Raw genomic sequence first — 20,728 nt, forward strand, 5'->3', positions numbered from 1 at the left:
CTGTGTTCAATCCACTAGGCCATGTTGCTTCTCATGACATAAGTGCTTAGTACAGTGCTCTGCACATAGTAAGTGCTAAATAAATACGACTGAATGAATGACTACATGATTTCATGTTCTGGAAGCACTTGGAGAGGAAGGAGATGGCTGCTAAAGCAGAATCCCATACAACCATCTCACATTCCCCGTTAGGATAGCCTAAGTCACTATGGGAGCAGCCATGGAAGCAGGAGACCTGTAACAAGCCAGTGGCCTTGGCTGCTTTTCAAGTGTCAGAGGACAGGGCAGTGGAGGTGATAGGATCCAGGAGGAGAAAAGAACCTGTTCCTTCCTTCCACTCTTTCTTTCTGCTCTGTTCATTGGCATGTTCATTCCAATTGTCCCCTTTTTGTTTCCTGAAGGTCTCTTATCTGCTGGAAGGGGGTTCCATGGCCCATGAGGATTTCTGTGGACACACCGGTAAACTGAATCCAGGTGATTTACAGGTAAGGCAAAGGGTGTAGGAACAATGACGGTGTAAGGAGTCACTATCAGTCGCTTGGTTTGGCCTTTCAGGAACGGCACCCCTCTTCATCATTTTGAGAAGGCCCAAAACCATGTATACAGGATGACATATCTCTGTCACCAGTTCTGCAGGATTCTGTGCTGAGAGGCCTCCCTCTATAGTGGGCATCATCATTTGGCCTGGACAGCCCCAAATTCCACGCAACAAGGAGAGGGTGGAAGAGATACATCTTAGTCAGTTATTATTAAATGAGGACTCAGGAATTCATTCATTCAATCATATTTATTGAGCGCTTAATGTGTGCAGAGCACTGTACTAAGCGCTTGGGAAGCACAAGTCGGCAACATATAGAGACGGTCCCTTCCCAACAATGGGCTCACAGTCTGATTCCAAATGGGGTGAGCTGCTTTTAGAGTCAACGGCTGCAGAGAAAGTTCAAGTGATTATCCCATTGAGGAGACTTTTTATCCAATGGAACAAGCTTTTTGGAAGCCACTTGTCTTGGTTTTCTCAGACACTATATAGTCAGCTTATATCTGGGTCCACACAAGTCTTTCGTTGAACATAATTTAGATGTGGCTCCAGCTAGGTGATGAGATGATGAGAAAGCGTAGAGAAGCCGTATGCCCTAGTGGATAGAGTATGGGCCTGGGAGTCAGAAGGCCCGGGTTCTAATCCTGGCTTTGCCACTTGTCTGCTGTGTGACCTTGGGCGGCATTCAGTTTCTCTGTGCCTCGGTCTCCTCAACTGAAAAATGGGGATTAAGATTGTGAGCCCCATAGAGAAGCAGCGTGGCTCAGTGGAAACAGCACGGGCTTGGGAGTCAGAGGTCATGGGTTCAAATCCCAGCTCCATCACTTAGCTGTGTGACTTTAGGCAAGTCACTTAATTCTCTGTGCCTCAGTTACCTCATCTGTAAAATGGGGACTAAGACTGTGAGCCCTACGTGGGACAACCTGATCACCTTGTATCCTCTCCAGTGCTTAGAACAGTGCTTTGCATATAGGAAGCGCTTAACAAATGCCATCATTATTATTATGTGGACTGTGTCCAGACAGATTACCTTGTACGTACGCACAGTGCCTGGCACATAGTAAGCACTTAACAAATACCATAAAAATCATTTTAAAGAGCTGATCCAGCTGTTCTTTAGGCAGATTTGTAGTCCCCTTCCTCTTTTATAGTTAAACTCCCTGTGAGCCAACCGCTGTGTGTACAGAATCCCCAGAAGGCCTTTGGATAGGGTGAATCCCACAGACAAAATTTTATTCCTTGTTAAGGCCCCTCAAAGGAAAGGTTTCCAACATCTCTCTAGTTTACAGTTTTATTCACATAACATTATGGCCTGGTACGGGAAGGCTACGATTTGGCTGTCTGTATTCAAGGGATGTTTGTTTGGGACTTGAGTTTATTTTTTATTTTAGTTTTGCTTTTTAATCCTTCTGCTGCTTGTATTTCTAGTGGATGACAGCTGGTCGTGGGATTCTTCATGCGGAGATGCCATGCTCAGAGGAACCAGTCCATGGCTTACAACTTTGGGTCAATTTGAGAAGGTCAGAGAAGATGGTAGAACCTCATTACCAAGAATTGAAAAACAAAGAAATACCAAAACCTACCAAGAACGGTGTGACTGTAGCTGTCATTTCTGGAGAAGCCCTTGGCATAAAGGTAAAATATATTTTTTAATGTATTGGGGTAGGTTGGGAGACGATAAGACTGGGAAAATGATACTGTTGTGAATCCAAGTTTCCTCCCTTCCAAGGACCTGGGTCGGGGGATTAACATTGGAATTATTGAGGGTTTTTTTAATAGAAATGCTGTCAATTTTTATTTTAAGTGTCTAGACAGAAGGCCCAAACTGGTGAATTCAAGGGCCTAGAAAGAATATCATCTAGTTTATCAATATGCTTGATAACTGGACAGATCTTATGTTTCTAGGGGTTCTCACAGGGCTGTTTAGTCATATTAATTAACCCTTATTATCCCCAAAGGGGTTCTTAGAAACACGTCAAATCCTAACCCTCAAACTGTCACCCTAAAGCTGCCAATGGGAGTCCAGGCTCCTTTCCTACCCTCTCAGTGACAGTGATGGAATGGGCTCTCCAGGCAGATGGGATAACAGTGCACATTCATATGTTTTTTAGCAGTCCAGGAGTATCCAAAGGACTCTCCTGGCATGGGTCCGAAAGCCAGAAATAGGCCTGTCAGAGGCTAGCTGCTCCTGAGGGCACCCACAGCTAAGAATAAGCCCTCCTTGGCCAGCTTGAATCCCTGGTAGGGCCGGTATTTAGGGGTTATCTCAATCCTCCATGGAGCTTGGGGACTCCAGTTCCCTGTTTTATTATTATTATGATTATTATTATTATTATTATTAACAACAACAATAATAATGATATGGTATTTGTTAAGCACTTACTATGTGCCAAGCACCGTTCTAAGTGCTAGGGTAGACACAAGGTAATCAGGTTGTCCCACGTGGGGCCGACAGTCTTAATCCCCATTTTACAGATGTGGAATCTGAGGCCCAGTGACACAGCTGATAAGCGGCGCAGTCGGGATTAGAACCCATGACCTCTGACTCCCAAGCCCGTGCCCTTTCCAGTAAGCCACGCTGCTCCTAATGTTTGCATTACTCTCAAATTGTGGTTGCCATTCAGACTTCTGGGGCAAGAAATTTGAGTACCCAAGAAGAAACACTAAACATAGAAAAATGAAAAGACTGCACAAAGTTTTGCCGGGGTAGGGAACAGGCACCCAACATTTTTTTTTTAATATTTGTTAAGTGCTTACTATGTGCCAGGGACTGTACTAAGCACTAGGGAAGGTACAAGTTAATTGGGTTGGACACAGTCCATGTCCCAGATGGAGCTCAGAGTCTTAATCCCTATTTTACAGATCAGGAGACTGAGGGACAGAGAAATTGGGTGACCTGCCCAATGTGTCACAGCAGACAGAGTGGTGGAGTTAGGATTAGAATCCCGCTCCTTCTGATTCCCAAACCTGTGCTCTGTCCGCTAGGCTACACTTCTTCTCTAATGCTTATCATTAGAAAAAAAAGTACTTTTAATTTGTTTAAGGTGTGATGTCCAGCACTTAGAACAGTGCCCAGCTCTTACAACAGTGCTTTGCACATAGTAAGCACTTAACAAATGCCATCGTTATTATATTTAGAAAGTTAGGCATCTGATCCAGCTAGTAAATTCTGATAATTTCAGGCAGAATGTGTTTTTATGCCCAAGAACCATTCAATTCATCGTTTTAAAGGTAACAGAAAGGAAAGTGCCACAGTGCTTTTTTTTTTCCTGTTTAAAAACAAGTCAAGATGTCCAAACAGGAAAGTTTTTCAGGAGGAACATGTTTTGCATTTGAGGTCTTGTTCTTTCAGAATTTATATGCTATTTTCTTGGCACCCAACTCCAGGAATACACTTTTTCAGACATATAAATACATTCTCTTTCCAAGTATTATGTGTAAGTAAGAATTTGCGTGATTTGGAATGAGCTCTGCTCCCCTCCTCTAAAGGCAAGAACACTTGAAATGATTGTACTTGTGGGGTTTCCTACAGTGAGCCAGGTACTCATAAGCACAGTCATGCTGGTTCAACTATAGCCTGTGTTTTCGAGGTGGTCCAATTTCTACTCTTATTCCTTCTCCCTCTTCTCCTTGTCTTCATCCTCCTCCTTCAAGTGTGTGAAGTGTAGAAATTGGTTAGGACATGGCCCTTGGCTCACAAGGGCCTCACAGTCCAAAACAGGAAGGACTAACATAAAGAAAAGTCAGCAACTGAATCAGAACAAAGAAAGAATAGGTGAAATTCAACGATTGAAAAGCTTCACCAGCCAAAAACAGAACCATTCACTGCAGTCTGTTTGAGACTGTCCTGAGGTATGTCAATATGCAAACCATGCTGACTAAAAATCTGATAATGTCTTCTCAGCATTTCAGATGTTGTGCCCAACTACCCATCCTCCACTCCAGCAGGGATGAAACTCCTCCCTGGTAATAATGGAAGCAGTGTGGTCTAGTGGAAAGAGCATGGGCATGGGAGTCAGGAGGACTTGGGTTCCAATTCCGGCTCTGCCACGTGTCTGCTGTGTGACCTTAGGCAAGTCGCTTCACTTCTCTGTGCCTCAGTTACCTCATCTATAAAATGGAGATTAAGACCGTGAGCCCCATGTGGGACAGGGACTGTGTCCAACCTGATTATCTTGTTTCAACCCCAGTGCTTAGTACAGTACCTGGCATACAGTAAATACTGAACAAATTCAATTTTAAAAAATGGCAGGCAGGGAAGGAGAAGACATCACAACCTAAGGGGCCCAGAGCCACACACTGTTGTGTGTGCTGTGGCCCAAACCTGGTGTATTGCACTCCTCCGGCTGGAGGGAGTCTTTGGGTGCATCTTATTAAAAGGATTCCAAGAAACTCAGGATATGGATTTTTATGTCCTGAAAGACTGCAGAGCAGACATCTCAGTTTTGGCTGAAAATTGTTCTTTGTGCCTTGCAGAGGTGAGCCCTTTAAAATGAGATATGTAATTTCATGACACTCACTCATTTGGGGATTTTGACAAGCTATTTCCACTCACCCGACACTACGCATCCTCACGCCATACGTCGTGATGGACTCTGTCAAAAATGACGGACGAGTCTTGGCCCCCTCATTTCTGGCACGTAGACCTGTAGTATGGCGAGGCCTAAGCGATTGTATTTTAGTAAATTCTTTGTGAAACAGAATTGTGACCTTCTGATCTTCAAGTGGAGAACAGAGGTATGCTTTTATCCGAGGAATGAAGAACCAGAAAAACAAAACTCCTTTGATAGCTAAGCTGTGTCTGACTGAGAGTCTCACACACTGTCACTCTCTCTCTCACACACACACACACACACTCTCCCCTCCTACCCCCCAAATGAGTCCCCTGCTAATTTCCTCAATGGAGGCTTGATCTTTCCTGCTCTACCTCAACAACATTTTCAAGGGGATAGTTATCACTGGACATGTTCTCCTTTCAGGAATATGTATAGATTTTTCTAGTGACCACTGGGAGAAGATGGAAATGTTCATTTGAGGCATCATTAGAAAGGCCACACAAAACCTGTCAGGTGTGCTGCAGTGAGGAGCCCTATTGAATGCCTGCTCTTTGCCTTGGTCTGCAGCTCATGGCCATACTATGCTTTAATAATTATGGATAAACTGCATTAATAAGTAGCCTCTACAACAGGTGAACTTTTACTTGTACCTGCCATTATAGGCAAGATTGAATGATTCAATCTTTCAAAAGAGTGTAAATGCTAAGTAAGGTTTGTGCAGTGTTGATAGCTTCATGGGGCTGCCCACATGTCTGCTGTGTGACCTTGGGAAAGTCACTTAACTTCTCTGTGCCTCAGTTACCTCATCTGTAAAATAGGGATTTGAGACTGTGAGCCCCACTTGGGATAAGGACTGTGTCCAACCTTATTTGCTTGTGTCCACCACAGTGCTTAGTACGGTGCCTCGCACATAGTAAGTGCTTAGTAAATACTATTATATATAATATAAGTTATACTTATATATAAGTCCAGGGGAGGTAAAGAAACCTTCCTGATCCTTTAAGGTAATTCAATAGAAAGATGTGCCTTTGTTAAAACTGTGGTTAAGAAAAAACAAACCCAACTTTTAATAATTTAAAGGGTTTCATGAATAATCAACAGGTAGCCAATATAAGGAACACAAATAGTTTGCTGTTTGTCTTTTAGGGATGTTGTAGCAGATTAATGCCAAAGAATGACAAATATGCTCCTAATAGCAGTGGGTATGAGTGATACTGTGTGGTTTCTGACAAAGGAAGTTTGATCTAACAGGTTCCATCTGTTGAAAATACAAATGTAAAACAACACTTACTCAAAACTGTGTGCAGCCATTCTCCCAGAATCTTTTACCATTTTAAAAACAGTGTGCTTTATAAACAGTAGTGTTATTCTATAAGATTTTGAATGGTCCTTTGAGCCAATACTCTAAGAGTTTTTTCTCCATTTATGGTCTCAGTGCTGTTTTCTGGCAAACAAATGTGGCTTTCATCATCTTTAATGCCCAAGAGGAATTTAAAATCCCACATGAACCTCTTCCAGTAGGTAGTGTTCTTTCTTTTGGTCAGTTGTACCTATTTGATCCAAGTGAAATTTTTTGTCATACTTGATTAATTTAAGGACCAAGTAAAGACTTAGTCTGATATACTTTACATAGGCATTTCAGTAGCAAGCCTGATGTGTATTTGATTATTGCTTTTTAGGAGTTTTTTCCTTAGTCTTAACCACCAGGAGGTCTGTCATCTCTCCCGATTGGTTTTATATAGGCACCCCTGGAAAACTAGTGTGGTATGTTCCTCCAACTAAAAATAACCTTAACCTGTTGCAGAACAAAGTATTGTAGGCATGAATAATGGATGCTTCATTTATAATTAGAAATTCTCAAATAAACAAACAGTCGTGCGGACCCCACTCTACCCATTTTGTGCAAGAATCTGCTCTTGCCTAGGGCTGCTCACTCAGCCCAGAAATAACATTCTCATTGCACGGAAAAAGGGTGCCAGATGTTCTGATCCCTTCAAGATGTAAGCTTTCACCTCTTCACCTAGGAAATACATTCCAGTATACTACCGCGCCTTCAAACAGGGCCTCCCTTGTGAGTAAATGAAGGCAAATTAGAAATCAAATTGGTAGGAATGAGAGTATATACCTTTAAGGCAAAAGTCATATCCTGAGTCTCTGAGATTCATAGGCTGGAGTAATCAGGATGATGAAGAGGATAACCTTAAAATAGAAGTACATTAAAGTAAACCAAAAATAACACCTGTAATATGCATCAGTAGGCATTACGAGAATAGTCGTAATGGGTTCCTGCCATTGCAAAAGCTTGTGTGTCATGTCTGATAAGGCATATGAACATTTGCATCCGGTCTCTTTACCAAGGTGAAACAGACAGGACAGATACATCATCTTTGGAGGGTTGAATTATTAGAGAAGAAGCGTGGCTCAGTGGACAGAGCCCGGGCTCTGGAGTCAGTGGTCATGGGTTCAAATCCCGGCTCCGCCAATTGTCAGCTGTGTGACTTTGGGCAAGTCACTTAACTTCTCTGGGCCTTAGTTACCTCATTTGTAAAATGGGGATTGACTGTCAGCCCCCCGTGGGGCAACCTGATCACCTTCTATCCCCCCCAGTGCTTAGAACAGTGCTTTACACATAGTAAGCGCTTATCAAATGCCATCATTATCATTATTATTATCTTACAGGATCAGCAAGCAGTAGTGGGAAGGTGGGATGGCGAGACATTTAAGATGGCTTCTACAGCTGTAGCGGTGGCAGTCTTAAGTTCTTGGATGGTCTAGTAAAGGTGACATGGCCCCCCTGGATGGGGGTGGAAGGCAGCAGCAAAGCATTTATAAGAGCAGTGGTGGCGGTGTGTGGGTGGTTAGGTGTTGTGCGGAGGCTAAGAGGGTGGCGAGGTGGGGCAATTGAATACACAGTGAGGAGGCAGGTGGGCAGTGCATGGGTGGCAGGGGACTGAGAACTGCTGCGGCTCACCCTGCAGCCCAGTGAATAATAATAATAATAATAATAACAATAATAACTATGGAATGTATAAAGTGCTTACCCTGTTCTAGGCACTGTACTAAGCGCTGGGGTGGATACAAGCAAATGGGGTTAAACACAGACCTTTTCCCATGTGGAGCTCACACAGTGCCCATTTTACAGATGAGGTAACTGGGGTACAGAGAAGTGAAGTGACTTGCCCAAGGTCACCCAACAGACAAGTGGAGCAGCGTGGCCTAGTGGAAAGAGCCCGGGCTTGGGAATCAGAGGTCGTGGGTTTGAATCCCAGCTCCGCCAATGGGCAGCTGTGTGACTTTGGGCAAGTTACTTGACTTCTCTGTGCCTCAGTTCCCTCATCTGTAAAATGGGGATTTTAAGACTATGGTGAGCCCCATGTGGGACCACCTGATTACCTTGTATCTACACCAGCACTTAGAACAGTGCTTGGCACATAGTAAGCACTTAACAAATGCCATCGTTATTATTAAGTGGAACAAAACAAATTGTCCTGAGGCCAGAATGGGATGTGATTCTTCAAAAATTCATTGAGGCTAGTAGCCAGAGAATGGAAATGGTGGAAAGCTAATAGACTCTGTCACCACATTCAGAGGTCTCTGCCAGAAACAGTGTGTTTGGACATGGGATTAAACCTTAAGGAACACTATGCCCATTAGTGAAGCATCTGCCTCCTAGATTGACAAAGAGGGCCTGAAGCAAAATTGAATGAATTGTTTGTTAAAGTAGACCCTATCCTCCTTTATGCATCAAGGGACATTGATCGTTATACTCAAATTTATCGATGGTACTATCAGGTCTATTGTTAACTATGATCACTCTTCCTTTTCCCTCATAAAGCCTCTGAGAAGGTAGGAGGAAGGGGAAACCTGGATGCTCAGGAAACTTTGTACATCTTCTCTTTGGCCAAAGCGGGAGTGGACTATTCACTTTGCCAAAGTTCACTTGGTCTCCTAAACTGGTAATAATCATAATAACATCATTTGTTAACTGCTTACTATGTGTCAAGCACTGTTCTAAGCACTGAGGGAGATAGAAGCTAATCAGGTTGGACACAGTTCCTGACCCACATGGGTCTCACAGTCTTAATTCCCATTTTACAGTTGAGGTACCTGATGCACAGAGAGGTGAGGTGACTTGCCCAAGGTCACACAGGAGACACGTGGCAGAGCCGGAATTAGAACCCAGGTCCTTCTGACTCCGATGCCCGGGCTTTATTCACTAGGCCATGCCATTTCTCTGGCCACACTGCTTGGTAATGGAATGTGGTAGGCAGATGTCAGGGACCATTGGGTGATTAGGGGAAGAAGAGGATGAAGGTGGTGAGTATATCGAGGCAGTATACTATTACAGTACCTTTACCTCCCCCATAGTGCCCACGGAGGGCCACGAAGCACTCCATGAAAACACAGCTCAATGCTGTCATTGAATTCTGCTTCAATCAATCAATCAATCGTATTTATTGAGTGCTTACTGTGTGCAGAGCACTGTACTAAGCGCTTGGGAAGTACAAGTTGGCAACATATAGAGACAGTCTCTACCCAACAGTGGGCTCACAGTCTAGGTTCAGTGCTTCCTGTCCGATGTTGCACAGATAGACAAGTAGAAAGCCAAAATAAAGAAGTTGAGCATATCCTTCAGGAGCCTATTAGAATGTGGTGGCAACTTTGGGGTCACGAGCCTTCAACAGAGTGGTTGCCGTGTCCAACTTCATACATGACTGCAAGACCTGCTCTTATTTCGTGCATCACATCTGACTTGCCAAGCAAGCTTTTATTTACTAAGAGCCAAACATGATCCATGAGCTGTGCTTAACATCAAAAGGCAAGGTAGGTTGAGCCCTAAAATGCAGTCAGTCTACCAGCATTGAAGCAATTCTCAGTGCGTCATTCTTTGAGGAGAATGCATTGCAACAGTTTACCCAAGCAACCCTGGGAGAGTGAGCTGAAACTGAGATCCTTCAGGCAGAGAGACAGAGCAAACATTTTAAACGTATAGGGAAACAGAATGTCCATCTAAGTGGCACGGTATTGGCCTTCTGGCAGATTGCAGCAGCAGCCAGATCACTCTGGTACAGGCAATTAAGAGAGGGGCACCTCTCCTTTAATAGAACCTTCAGGAAGATCGTGGCACCAAGAGACAGAAATGCACACAGCACCATGACCATGGTGGCAAGAAACTCAACAGAATAAAGGAGTGTCTTTATTGATGCCCAGTTAGCAGGGAGTTACTGATCATAAGTGGGTGGTGTTCACCATAAGGATAAATATCATCTCCTTCAAAATTGAAGAATCATTATGGCATAGGTGAGTGTCATCGTGGGAGGTGGGGAAGAGTCAGAATAGAGTTACTCAAACCTATTGACTCATCTGGTTTCTTTGGATCTCTATTGATTGTCCCCCATCTTCACCCTCTCTTCATATCCTCTCTCCCTCTAGTTCCCTGTGACATCTCCAGCTGGAGGTTTGCAATCAATATGCCAGCTCCTTTCGGGCTGCTGACATCACAGGCCCCACAGCTGTGTCAGCTCAGTAAATCCAAAGCCAAGATCTGTCCCCAACCAGTATTAGACATTTTTCCCTGACCCTGTCATACATGGTATATTTCTAATGCCTGTGGGTAACTATTTTGACTTGGCTTCTGAATTTTCCCAGATTGGTTTAAGGCCATGTGATATATATTAAGCAGGATTAAAAATTTTGACATAGGGTTCCTGTGGTTGCCATTAAATGTTTCCATTGGTTTTTGCAGGCAAAGCCTGTAATACTTTTTCTCTATCTGCCAATTAATCGTTCCTACTGTGTGCAGAGTACTGAACTGATTTAAATAGTGCAATGGAAGAACAAAAGTCCTTAGATAGGAGTAGGGAGGCTGTGATCTGGGGAGAAGAAACATTAACTGGGAAACGCCTGCTAAAGTAGGTGAGATTTCAGAAGGATTTTGCAGATGAGGAGAGCTGTGGTCTGGTGTATGTGGAAAGGAATAAACTTTGAGGCAGGAGGAAGGGTGGGAGCCAGAGTTTGGAGCTGGGAGAAATGAGAATGAGGCACAGTGAGAAGGTGGGAAGGAATGCAGAGTGGAAGCCGGGATAGAAAGGAAGAGAACGATAGGTAAGAGGGTGAAAGAAAGCTGATCTATTCCCTTAAAGCCAGTAGTGAGGATGCTTTAGAATGTGTTCTCTTTCTTCCCTTGGATTGTGAGCCCCAGCAAGGTCAGGGAAGGTGTCCAATTCCCACTTCTGTATACTTTCCCAGTGCTTAGTACAGTGTTCCAAACATACTAAGCATGTCATAAATTGTACTTGCCAAGGGCTTAGTACAGTGCTCTGCACACAGTAAGTGCTCAATAAATACGATGGAATGAACTGCTGTGCAGAAATGAACAGGAACCACTGGAAGGTGTTGAGGAGACGAGGGACAACCTTTCAAGCCGAGAAGGTGGGAAAAATCTGCAGAGGCAAAATGTGGGGTTTCAGTCCAGTTGTTTTGGGTGTAATAGAATACCTCTCCCACACCCCTTGTCAGTCTAAACCCACAGTCTTTGTATTCTGTTTGAAGTGAATTATATTTGCCATTACTTGAATGTTGTTGATCTCCTTTCCATTTTCCTTTTGGAGAATCCCATTTAAGCGGGAAACACTGTGGCCTAGTAGAAAGATCACGGGCCTGGAATCAGTCAGTCAATCCATCAGTGATATTTATTGGGTTCTAACCCTGGGTCTACTGTTTGCCTGATATGTCAGGAAGGAAGCAGCTTGGCATAGTGGCAAGAGCCCAGGCTTGGGAGTCAGAGGTCGTGAGTTCTAATCCCAGCTCCGCCACTTGTCAGCTTTGCGACTTTGGGCAAGTCACTTCACTTCTCTGCACCTCAGTTACCTCATCTGTAAAATGGGAAATAAGACTGTGAGCCCCACATGGGACAACCTGATGACCTTGTATCTACCCCAGCGCTTAGAACAGTGCTCGGCACATAGTAAGCGCTTAACAAATACCAACATTAGTATTATTATGTCACCTTGGACAAATCACTGAACTTCTGTGTGCCACTGTTTCCTCATCTGTAAACTGGTGGTTCAGTATTTGTTCTCCCTTCTCTTAGACTGTGAGCCCAGTGAGGGTTGGATTGGGTCTTCCTTATTCACTTGTACCTACTCAAGTGCTTAAGGCAGTGTTTGGCACATAGAAGCACTTAATGCATACCACATTATTTTTGTTATTATCATCACATAAAAATAATTTTTAAAATGCCAACCTGAGATGGTCCACTGCTACTGCCGCCACCCCAATCACTGGGGCTGCTCCCTTGGAATCCCATCCCCGGATACTGAAAAGGGGCCAACAACTTTGCAATGAGGCAATACACCATTTGCTGACAAACACCCTGATTTTCCAAGTTGCTGAATTTTGCTTTCCATCATTACAAGGAAAATAAATTCCTCGAGTCAGTTGCTGAAACTGACATTTCACAGTTAGGGCAATGTGGTAGTGGCAGAAACATTAGCAGTATTCCTATGCTCCCAGAAACCCCTGGAGATGTAAGCTGTGTGGCATGATTCACAATGGCGCATGATAGATTTTCCTCTGTAAATAAAGGCACAGGGCAAGAACCTGCACACTCAGCACTGGCCCCGTTCGCAAGCTTCAAATGTCTGCTCCCTTTCCAGGGCTCGGTGGCTGTGCTCAATGGGTGTCTGAACTATTTGAAGATGAACAGTAGCTACCCAGCCCACCAGCCGAGCAGGACATCTGGCAAGCCTGTGGACATAACTGACAAATAACCTTTCTAGAACCCTTTAACTAGCATCCTCCTGCAGAGAGGGGTGCCAAAGCAGCCAGCTCACTAATGGCAGGGGGGATTTCCAACTAAGAAAATTAATGGTTTATAAAAGAAAATGCTAAAATGAATTTGACCTGGAATTTTATGATATTAATTTAACTGAGGTGAATTAGGGAACCCAATGATCCAAGAGGATGTGTGCTGAATACTAGAAAATACACTGCCAGGCATGAGAACATGCAGAAAGGAAATGATTATCATTATCAATTAATTTTTTTGATGGCATTTGTTAAGCGCTTACTAAGTGCAAAGCACTGTCACTGTTCTCAGCGCTGGGGAGGATACAAGGTGATCAGGTTGCCCCACATGGGGCTCACAGACTTAATCCCCATTTTACAGATGAGGTAACTGAGGCACAGAGAAGTAAAGTGACCTGCCCAAGGTCACACAGCTGACAATTTGCAGAGCCGGCATTTGAACCCATGACCTCTGACTCCCATGCCCGTGCCCTTTCCATTGAGCCACACTGCTTCTCGTGTTTATTGGTATTCCAGGGTATAACACTGTGCTTCAGATGAAGGGGAATTCATTCATTCAATTGTATTTATAGAGCGCTTACTGTGTGCAGAGCACTGTAATTGTGGTACTTGTTAAGAGCTTACTATATGCCAAGCACTGTACTAAGCTCTGGAGCAGATACAAAATGATCAGGTCCCACATGGGGCTCATAGTCTAAGTAGGAGGGAGAACAGGTATTTAATCTCCATGTTGCAGATGATGGAACTGAGGCACAGACAAATTAGGTGACTTGCCCAAGATCACACAGCAGGTGAGTGGAGGAGCCGGGATTAGAACCCAAGTCCTAATGACACCCAAGGCTCGTGCTCTCTCCACTAGGCTACACTGCTACTGCATTTCTAAAGATGCTTCAAATTGGAACAGAGAATGAATCCTGTTTTCATTCAATCATATTTATTGAGCGCTTACCGCGTGCAGAGCTGTGATTTGACATTGCATTTCAGAAATAGTTCCTTGGGTTTTTGTCAGCATTTGCCATCAGTCAGTAACTGAGTAACTGAGTTAGTAGGTATGAAAGGCTCAAGGTAGTGACTCACAAAGCATCACAATTTGGAAAAATTGTGGAAATAAAATTAGGACTAAATATTGCTCCACAATTTCTGAAGCAACATATGAACTAGGAAATTTTCAATACCATTGCCAATCATATGATTTCTCATATGACCAATACTTTGGGAATGCTTTGATAATGAATTTTATAATTTAATAATAATTTTTATGCACTGTACTAAGCACTGGGGTGGATACAAGCAAATAGGATTTGACACAGTCCCTGTTCCATGTGGGGCTCACAGCCTCAATCCCCATTTTACAGATGAGGTAATTGAGGCACAGAGAAGTGAAGTGACTTCCCCCAGGTCACACAGCAGATGAGTGGTGGAACTGGGATTAGAACCCATGACTTTCTGACTCCCAGGCCCATGTTCACCTTGCAGAAAAGCAGCATGGTGTAGTTGGATAGAGCATGGGCCCGGGAGTCCGAAAGTCATGGGTTCTAATCCCGGTTCCACCACTCATCTGCTGTGTGATCTTAGGGAATTCACTTCACTTCTCTGTGCCTCAGTTACCTCATCTGTAAAATGCGGAGTGAGACTGTGAGCCCCACATGGGACAGGGACTGTATCCAACTTGGTTTGTATACACCCCAGCACTTAGTACAGTGCCCGGAAACTAGTAAGCACTTAAGAACAACAACCATCATCATCATTGTTATTATCATTAATAATACAGTAAGGGAGACAAGTATTTACAGAATAACTAAAATACATACTTTAATGTAGTTCATCCTTTGGTGAACTGAAATGGGGTACTGGTAAGTGGGATGAACAGTAATCAGTCAATCAGTTAATCATACTTATTGAAGCACTTACTGTGTGCAGAGCACTGTACTAAGCACTTAGGAGAATACAGTATAACAATATAATGGGCACATGCCTTGCCTACAGTGAACTTAGAGTCTAGAGGGGGAAGCAGACATTAATATTAAGTAAAAACACTTTATAGACACAGTGGAGTAAAAACCTAATGTGGTTTAGCTGTAGGCAGTTGGATCAGAATGCAAGAAATACTAGCTTTGGATCAGGAAATTAGGAACAGATCATCGCCTTAGAATAGAAACTTCAGGAAGATTGCAACACCAAGAGGAAAAAATGGAAAGATCACCCACTATGATGGTTACATACCATCAACAGTACAAGAAGGAGCAATCTTTGTGTGATAGTACGGTAGTATGGATTTCTTATGCCTTTGTCCATCAGCAACATTCACACAGTCAATTAGTCGTATTTATTGATCGCAGTATGCAGAGCACTGTACTAAGCACTTGGGAGAGTGCAATGTAAGAGAGTTGGTAGACAGGCTCCCTGCCCACAATGCGCAATGATGAAATCTCAGTGCTAGTAGTATTTTCAAATGTAAAATCAGTGTGCCTGTGTTTGTGTATGTGCACTTCAACCAACCAGAATAAAATACTTTGCCATTAGTGGCACATATATTATTCTAATAATAATGGCACAAAGAAATGTTTTGAGTCCTCCAAATCCTTTGTGTTTTTCCTCCAAATCCCTTGTGGGTTTTTCCTGCACAGAGAGCTCAAAATAAGAATCTTGCTTTAGTGAGGAATATCCTGGAAAATGAGGACTACAAAAAGAGACAGAATCAAACCAGATTCCATTATGTCATAAATGTGAGAGCATAATTCTGCTCTGGATCATGAACACCCTTCTCCCTCTTCCAAAGCTTTAGTAGTTTGATGAAATGTTCTGTCATTATCAATAGTTTCCCACTCTACAGCTACACATATTTTCTTGCAAAATCTTTCTCAGTCACTTATTTAAATATCAGCAAATTGAGATAATAGAGATTATGAAGGATATCTCTGTTGGAAGAGTCATTTAAGATGCTGGGATAAAAATGTAAATGCCTCAGATTCTGATGAAATTTCCCAGAGTGAATTGAGTAGTTCCCAGGGCCTTTACTAAGATATTTTGGGCCTCTGCTGCAGTTGCAGTTCATTTATTGAATTTCTGGGGTTATAGATGTGTTGTTTTGGACAGACAAGGATATTTACCATTTCTCTGGCAGAAAGCTTCATAAATCATCTTTAGTCCAACTTCAGGCAGGGTCTAATTTAGTGAGTGAAGTTATCAGATTCTATCCCCCTGATATGCAATTACCTGATAAAATTAATAGGGTGTTAGTTCAGCTTCTAATAGTTGTTTGTTTCTTGGCAGTCTCCTTAAGCCTACTTATCCTCACTTCTCCTCCAAAATAACTATCCTGCATAAAAAGAGGGACTTTATGATATAGCCATTACCTAGTAACTACACAATTTAGCGTAACGCACATACCACACAGACAGGAGAGTGGGTATATTCCTTGAAATTCAAAATCCTTTCTGAATCCATTAAGCTTCTGATTGTCATATTTTATCTCTTGGTAAGTATAAGTTCACTTTTGGGTGGGGTGGAGGGGGTTGCCCTTTTCTAAATTTAATTCCCTCCCAGGCCTCTGGTATTTTGTCAGATAGCCTTGCCTTCTTTTTCTGAAACACTTCATACGAAAGTCAACACTTGATCATTCTTCTGTGTCCTTCCCACGCTACCTTTGGCATTTAGGGTGGTAGCTAATCTCTTTTTCTTGTTATTGGAAATATTTAGAATTATCAGTTCAATAAATCAGGGGGCTTTAGATTTGAGAGAGCTTGACAGCTGGCATAGGAAACACTAGTCTTTTTTTAATATTACTGTGCTGTAGCTGATTAATTACAAATGTCCTGAAGGTGCTTGGGAGCGTATAGAGAATATATCTAAAGCTCAGAGTCCTCTTCCCTGAATCCAGTTCTCTATCCAATCTCAGGGACTGTTAGAAAGAGAACACTCCAACTTGATCTCAGTACCTGACCCAGAATAGAGAGAGGAAGTGTGGTTTTTATAAGCCAAGTCTAACTTAAAAGTTAAACCAGATGGGATATGGCCAATTGAGTTGGCCAGAACTTTGAGATACAATCTAGAGATAGCACAACCCTGGTTCTCTACAGGAACATTTTCAGAGCGATCCCTTCAGAGTTCTAATGGACTCATTAGTGTGTTGGGGAATTCTAAGTAGAAAACACCCGTTGTACCTCTCAAATAATCTGTCCCACTGTTTTGGGGAAGTATCACTTCTACGGGTGCTGTTCAAGCACTCCTGAAAGAATTATGAGCAGAATGTGTGGTGGAAATTAGAAGAAACCACAGTAGAGCTATCCTTGAGGACTCTGCATGATAATGAAAGTGTATCGATCGAAAGAGTTGTTTAATGGAAATGTTCCTTTTCTAAGAAATCCTGACAGACCCAGAGTTTGTGCAACCCGATCGTTGTTCAGTATTTATTAAGCTTTCACAGTGTACTTGTTGCCGGGCAGTACATAAAAGACTCGGCTCCTTATTTCATGACATGCTGCCTACTTTTTTTTTTAAAGTCACATATGTGTGCCTGCTTAGGAATGCACTATGCATAACTAATTTATGGGTGTCCAGGAACAGATCTTACCATTTTCCCCTCCCTCATGGAATTTGGGGTTTGATATTGTAATAATTGCAAAGAGATTGAGTACAGAGGCCTATAATTGGAAATGCACCATTGTGAACTGAATTTTTCATCTTAAAAAAACTAAATCAGAACTGTCTTTCGAAAGAGCACAAATATTTCCGGAGACCTTTGAATGCCTGTGTTGAAAATATTTATGACAACTTTGGCATGGGAAGCCAATTACATTTAACAGGAGAAGTCTGGAATGGCAGTAAAGCAACCAAGGTGAAACTGACAGTTTTGAGATGTATTAAAAAAAAATAATAGCAAAGTTAAGGCATTTTACTTTGCCATACTTGTATGGAAACTATGGGTTTATTCTTCGGTGTCACATTTGAGCCACTCATTTTACATGTAGCAACAATTTCTTTGGTTAATTAGGATCACAGAAACAAATCTGAAGTAAGGAAGCAGAAAAATTAGGGTGTAAAGGAAGACTGGGTGAAAGGGAAGTCTTTTGAAGCAATCAGAATGTAGATAACCCCCGGTTTTGAAACATGTAATGAAACTTTGAAAGGAAACTTCTGATCAAACATCAGAAGTTGGAAAAACCAATTGAATATCAGCAAAAAAATGTAAGAAGAGTTTTTTGGGCTCTAATAATTTTGGAAAAGCTTGATTTTTTTTTTCCTTCACACGTTGTATTGGGGTACTAGCTCAGAAATTCAGAAAGGGAAAACCCAAAGAGCAAAATGATAAAACACGCAGCATGCTCTGTAATGGATGTATACCAATTTTCAGAATACTCCCCATTTGATTTTAAACATTTTAATAATTGCAACATGCACGCTGTCACCAAGTTAGAAGTCTGAACCAAATTTTCCTCTGGAGTTGATCAGAACTGTAGTGAATCTGATAATTTGTTTAACCAACTCTGTTCTTTTCACTAGGGTTTAGAGGATTTAATGACTTGGGTTAAGGAATGTGAGTTAACTACGGTGTTTCTTTTCAACTGTGTATTGTAGACAACTAACTAGGTTGAATTGCTTCTTTGAGTTATGCATCTAAAATTTGCATTTGTTACCCTAACAGAATTACCTGCCCATCAAGATTAGAGCATACTTTTTCAAAACCAAGTTAATATGTTTTCTTGGTTGTGACTTAAAATTAAGGTTTCATTTTAGGCTACATTAGTTAAAATGCACATTTAGGTTACCATTTTTTCTTAAGCAATACGATGTGAAATATTGAAATCATCAAAATTGCTTCCATTGCAGTTGTGCAATAGATTGATTTTTTTTTTTTAGAAAAGACTTTATGAGAGAGCCCGGCATGCAACCCAATTTTAAGAGTTTTTTATATTAACAAATTACATGTTTGTTTTCTCCAAGGCTCTCTTTGCATCCGAATACTGTAAAACACATTCAACTGTTTTCCATCATCGAGAAATGTAAAACATTCACATTCAGATGATCCGTGTCTACACGGAGAAAATAATGGCAGATGAACAAAAATTTATGGCATCTGCCTGTGTCTTAAGAGTACAAACAGCGCCTGCTTTACTACCCAATTAACACGAAGGGGATTTGCTGCTAGTACATTTTGTCACAATCAAATCTGTAGGGTTGAAAGTACAACAGATTGGGCTCATAAAGGAGGGAAATACAGAAAAAAATCAATTAAGACCCAGTCCTGTCCCACTAGGGATCACAACCCAAGTGAAGGAAGACAGACATTCATAGCTGTAAGAAAATCATACAAAAATGAAGCCACGTTAACAATTCAACAATCTGAAATATCAGTATAAAAAATGCAGGTCGAGCATTACTTGGAGGGGGTAGTCTTGGGGCAGTCTTAGTGCTTCAGAAACTCTTTGTGTTCACAACTGCTGTAACCTATTCTGTACTCTTAAACGCTTCAGTCCCGTCTTGTTGGGCTGAGTTGCCACCTGATTGTCAGACTGCGCACAGGTGAGGCTTAGGGATCTCATACTGTGCTCATGTCTGCGGCCACTGGCATAATTTCTTGGAACTGTAATTTCCTTAGATCTTTCCCCATAACTTCACTTTCTGATCTTCTCATTTCCACCCCTCCTTTCCCATGTCGCATTTTGTTTGTATCTTCTAACTTCATTCTGCTCTCCCAGGCACTTAGTACAGTACTCTGAACACTGTAATAGTAATAATAATGATGGTATTTGTTAAGCGCTTACTATGTGCAAAGCACTGTTCTAAGCGCTGGGGGCATACAAGGTGAACAGGTTATCCCACGGGGGGCTCACAGTCTTAATCCCCATTTTACAGATGAGGTAACTGAGGCCCAGAGAAGTTAAGTGATTTGCCCAAAGTCACACAGCTGACAAGCCGTGGAGCCACGATTAGAACCCATGACCTCTGACTCCCAAGCCTGTGCTCTTTCCACTGAGCCACGCTGCTTCTCAGGAAGCAAGAACTGAATGGAAAAAAAAAAGATTTCCTTTCCCTCTTTTCATCCCGCTCCCTTGCCCTTCCTCTACAGCCTCCATTACTCTTCTGTGTAAGTGACAGTGCCTAGCTGCCTGAAGTTCTAGAGGGGAGGAATAGAGGAAAGGAAAGAAATGGAAGACAAGAGAGAGAGGGCAAATCCATTGAATTCATTAGAAAAATTCCACCCGATCCTAAAAATATCCTTCTAAGTAAGATAAGAGACAAGTTTATAAGCCTTAATTTTTAAAATGAAGAAATTGAAGCATGGAAAGAGTCAGTAATTTGCCCCAGGTTTAAAGCAAATCAGGGACAGATCCAGAAATGGAAACCATATTTCCAGATTTGTATTTCCAGGGCTCAAGAAGCCCTCCCTTCTGACACTGGAAGAAATAGTGCAGAGCAAGGGAAGACTAAAAACATTTTCCCGTCTTTCACTGTTAAGAGACAGAACAGGGCAGGGAGAGTAAATTGTCCCACCTGACAAGGAGGGTGAGCGGAATGAACCTCGGTAATACCAAATGTGGGTATAAATAATAATAATGTGGTTTATACTAAGCTTTTATCTGGCACTGAGCACTGTGTTAAGCACTGGAGTAGATTCAAGGTAATCCTATCTGATTATCTTTAGTCTTTGCTATTCAAAACCCAATGATAAGTTTTTTTCAAGAGTGATGTTTTCAGAAAAAAAATATTGATTATTTTTTTCTCTTTTAGTCCAAAGTGTACACTCGCACACCAACCTTATATTTGGACTTCAAATTGGACCAAGGAGCAAAGCATGTACAGCCAGTTCCTAAAGGTATGGAAA

At 42.2% G+C, this 20,728-nt stretch overlaps 1 protein-coding gene across 1 annotated transcript in view; it reads left to right on the forward strand.

Annotated features, from left to right (window-relative positions):
- PIR (pirin) overlaps positions 1-20,728 on the forward strand; it is a 69,208-nt gene that overhangs the window by 27,046 nt on the left and 21,434 nt on the right. The window contains exons 4-6 of the mRNA XM_038757185.1: positions 402-485; positions 1,967-2,173; positions 20,635-20,719. Coding sequence (XP_038613113.1) covers positions 402-485; positions 1,967-2,173; positions 20,635-20,719 — 376 coding nt within the window. The remainder of the gene's footprint in view (positions 1-401; positions 486-1,966; positions 2,174-20,634; positions 20,720-20,728) is intronic.

The sequence above is a fragment of the Tachyglossus aculeatus genome, chromosome 15, assembly GCF_015852505.1.
Source record: "Tachyglossus aculeatus isolate mTacAcu1 chromosome 15, mTacAcu1.pri, whole genome shotgun sequence".
Lineage (NCBI taxonomy): Eukaryota > Metazoa > Chordata > Mammalia > Monotremata > Tachyglossidae > Tachyglossus > Tachyglossus aculeatus.